This window comes from Cherax quadricarinatus, unplaced genomic scaffold, assembly GCF_038502225.1.
Source record: "Cherax quadricarinatus isolate ZL_2023a unplaced genomic scaffold, ASM3850222v1 Contig2468, whole genome shotgun sequence".
In the NCBI taxonomy this organism is placed as follows: Eukaryota; Metazoa; Arthropoda; class Malacostraca; order Decapoda; family Parastacidae; genus Cherax; species Cherax quadricarinatus.
Window position 1 is genome coordinate 1 of NW_027197494.1, and position 4,154 is coordinate 4,154.

General features: G+C 36.7%; 1 protein-coding gene across 1 annotated transcript; it reads left to right on the top strand.

Moving 5' to 3' along the window:
- Nucleotides 1-814: 814 nt before the first annotated feature.
- LOC138851862 (uncharacterized) lies at nucleotides 815-2,903 on the top strand (the record flags this gene model as incomplete). Its single annotated transcript, XM_070081360.1, is given in 1 exon segment — nucleotides 815-2,903. A coding segment is annotated over 1 exon segment (1,920 nt), but the record flags the coding sequence as incomplete, so codon positions are not given.
- Between the last annotated feature and the right edge of the window lie 1,251 nt (nucleotides 2,904-4,154).

Below are 4,154 nucleotides of genomic sequence, written 5' to 3' on the forward strand. Positions count from 1 at the left end.
TCCTTCCAGATCGACACCATGCCCAGCCCTTCTAGGGTAGGTGCCTGAGCCCGAGCTTGCAGCTCACAAGACTGTCATTCCCATTAGCCCCCTTCGGGCGGGGATAGCAGACCAGAGAGGCCTAGCTTTTGGCTAGGGCAGTGGACAGTTGGTCCCAAAGATGAGGAGGTACTTGTGCCTCCTCCCATGGAAGACTTAGGTCTCAGACACTCCCAAGACAGGGAGCCACCACTTGGAAAAGGCCCGGGCCGGGAGAATACCGGAGAATCATTAATAATAATAATAATAATAATAACATCCTTCCAGACATGTCTGAAATCTTGATGTTCATTATGATGAAATTTAAAATAATTTTAACATCTTATCTCCTTTAACCCATTAAATATACTTTTTCTAAATATTATCTGAAGATGTTTAACACATGCATTTTATATGAACTGTTACTACTACTGCTACTGTTATTACTAGTATTAGTAATAGTAACAGTAGTAGTAATGAAAAAAGTATATAATAATAACTAAAATGAATCTTTCCATATGTGTGACGCTATAGGGTCGAGTCAATGAACTCTGACAAGGGAGATGTGAGTGTATGCACCCAGCGGTTCTCGAACTAATAGAAGATAGTAGCAGCACTATTAGTAATTGTAGTAGTAGTAGTAGTAGCACTAGTGGTAACTGTAGTAATTGTTGTTGTAGTAGTAATGGTGATAGCAGGAGTAACAGAAGTATTGGTAGTAATGTAGTATTGTGTTGTAGTATTGTTTTTATTGGTTTTCAATATTTGGCATTAACAGTGTTTTCTTTTATCAACACAGAACTGTGTAGCGAGAGAATATCGTTGTTTGGACAACCTGCAGATGAAGATGAAAAATAAATCTCAGCAAGAAGACTTAAGGAACTTAATTTTACTGTTTATTGTTCTCTTCCTTATACATGAAGCAAAGGACCCAAAGTTACTCTGGAAACCCATATTCAGTTGTCTGGTAAATGATTCAAGACCTTATGTTTCTTCATCAAATCATCATGACTGGCTTGACAATGTGGCCCGTAAATTAGATACTTCATATAGGCGATCCTATTATGAAGACATATTCGTAGGATTTGTTGATGTTTTGAAAAAATTCTTTCAGTCTACAAAGATCGAAAGGTTCAGTGATCAATCTTTTGATCACATTGACAGTTTAACTAGAAAAGCTCTTATCTTGTGCAGTGAAGAAAACTTTCCTGTTTTCATGCATCTCATAGTGAGTGTCGCATATGTGGACGGCAACAGTGAAGTTAATTGTGTGTGTCAGACGAAGCCGCTGCATCACGCTGCAGCAAGGAACAACATGTCTGCCGTAACCTACCTTCTCAACTTGGGAGCATCTTGCACTGTCAAGGACAAGTGTGGCAATACTCCAGCACACTATGCCTACATGATGGGCCACCGAACAATGGGGGAATTCCTAAACGTACAAGAGGTTCAGAAGGAAAAGAATATCATGGGTCGCTCTCCTGAATCTGTTTGGGAAGATTTCAAAACCTACATGAGCCAGTATAAGTTAAATATTGAGAAATGTCATACAAACAAGTTACAAGAGCAAAACACGGAGGAAATGTTAATAAAACTTCACCTTGAACACCTCAAAGAAATATGGCAAAGCAAAGGAATACGTGAAACAGTGAAAGAAGCTCACGTAAACTTTACAGAGGGAGAAACTAGGGAGGTTAAACAAGCCGTTCAGCAGCTGTTGACGGAGATCCACAATGAAGTAGTTAAGAGAAATACGTTGTTCGAAGGTGAACTACAATTACTTGGCAGCTCCTCAGACAATGTTCGTCTTTACTGTCCAGACGAATATGATGTAAACATTACACTGAAGAGAATAAGTTGTCTTTCTGATGGAGATTTTTCTTTAAAACTAGAAGACTCAAGTGAGAAATATTCTTTAAGAAATATCATTGTATCTGCCAATAACGAGGGTAAGAAATACCTGATTCACAGTTCATATATACAAGACACATTTTATGATGAGGTAAAACAATGTCTCATTAATATGAATTTTGAGAATAAACAACTTGCCCCCGTCTTACCGGGTTTGAAGAAAACACAGGTAGGCGTTGGTTTAAGTTTAACGTGGTCAGGCAGGCAATACCCACTTTTGTTGGTGGATATCGACATTGTTCTCACTATACGAGCAAAGTGGCCAGATAATCTCTCAAAACCAAAGCTCTTAAGCCCAAATATCAACAATGTGTTTCTCAACTCAATTGGAGAGAATGAATGGAGATTTTCTTTCGCTATTGCTGAGAATCATATCATGAAAACGCTGCCAGAGGACCATCGCCTGGTATTTCTGGCCTGCAAGATGGTGTTGGCTTCCCTCAAGGTGGAAGGCTGGGTACCACGACAGATAAAAAAACAGTTTACTTACTGGGATGCTAGACAATTCCGTATTAAGCCTCCTGGGGGATTTTCACTCAAAAATGCATTTTTCCTGGAACTGGAAGAAACAATAAAGAACCTTAGTTGGAGAAAAAAAACTCTGCTGGAAAAGATCCAGTCCGTGTTCCAGCGGATGTGTATACAAGATAACAATACGGTTCGTGATGGTCGTATAGCAGCATATTTTGGAGGTGATACAGAGAAGTCTCCACTTTGTTCTGGAGCTGCTGTGATATATTCTATCCTCGAAACCTTCAAAGAAATTTCTAAAAACAATAAAGAATCGATAAAATATGAAATTTAAGGCGAAGAAATGTGCTTCTCTTCACTACCATTCTATAGTTCGTAGAATTAAAGTTTTGACATTTTGTAAGAGAGAATATGATGATTTATTACAGAAATTTATTTCAACTTATTTGTATCTATTAAGTTCTTCTAAAAAATTTAATATTAATAAACATTTTTCATTAAAATATCTTTGTATGTATTAATTTTTTTTGAAATAATGTTTGCATATACAGGAGGGCCCCACTTATACAGCAGGTTATGTTGCAGGCTACCGCCGTAAAGTGAAACGCCTTTTTAACTTTTCCTCACTTTCACATGCTCATAAACGCCTGATAACATGTTTGTGCTATCGTATATTATATGAGTAATAGAGCTGGGCCCTAAAAATATATATACAGTACACATATTAAATATAATATTTTTGCCCTTTGCTTACAGTGAGTGATGAATACATTTATTGTAGGAAGTCTAAATCAATGAAGAATGGGCATAAGTGAAAACCACTTCATCAGCGAAACGCCGTAAAACGAAGCGCTGTAAAGCGAGGCCAGACTGTACAACAATAAGTACCCACTGTGTCTTAACACTTATCAATATTTTACATCGAGTCACAATCTCTTGAAGTCTTCGCGAGAATAACAAGACAGTGACTTATGCAGTGTTTTTAATATTTTTCTTATGATTATGGTCAGAGATGACAGTTAATATCGGCAAGTACTGGTGTGTAATTAACGCTGTTAGCAGAGTTAACATGACATATATTTAACCTGTTAACATATTCTAAAACCATAAATTAATTTCCCTACCGTTGATATAATAAGTGCAGATATTACCTGTATTCGCAAATAACTGCTGAGAGAATACATTAATAAGGAAAAACATTGTGCTCCAATATAATGTTTAACAATAATTACAATTCATTAACATTAATTAATCATGTCTTAATAAGTAACTCATTATCTGTGGAACCAAAAAAGCCATTTTAATACAAATTCTAAATAAATTTGGTTTTGCTCATTTGAAATTGATGTTTTAATTATAATTTTTCTACAAGTAAATAATAAATTAATCTAGCGAAACATTGTTGAATAAATGTAATTCTTAAGAGAAATTGTAAATCCTAGTGAGTAATGTTACTTATAAAGTTGTTTGACAGGACTTGTAGTGTTGTATGGCAGGACTTGTAGAGTTGTATGACTGGACTTGTTGTGTTGTATGACTGGACTTGTAGTGTTGTATGACTGGACTAGTAGTGTTGTATGGCAGGTCTTGCAGTGTTGTACGACTGGACTTGTAGAGTTGTATGACTGGATTTGTAGTGTTGTATGGCAGAACTTGTAGTGTTGAATGACTGAACTTGTAGCCTTGTATAACTGGACTTGTAGTGTTGTATGGCAGGACTTGTAGTGTTGCATGGCAGGACTTGTAGTGTTGTA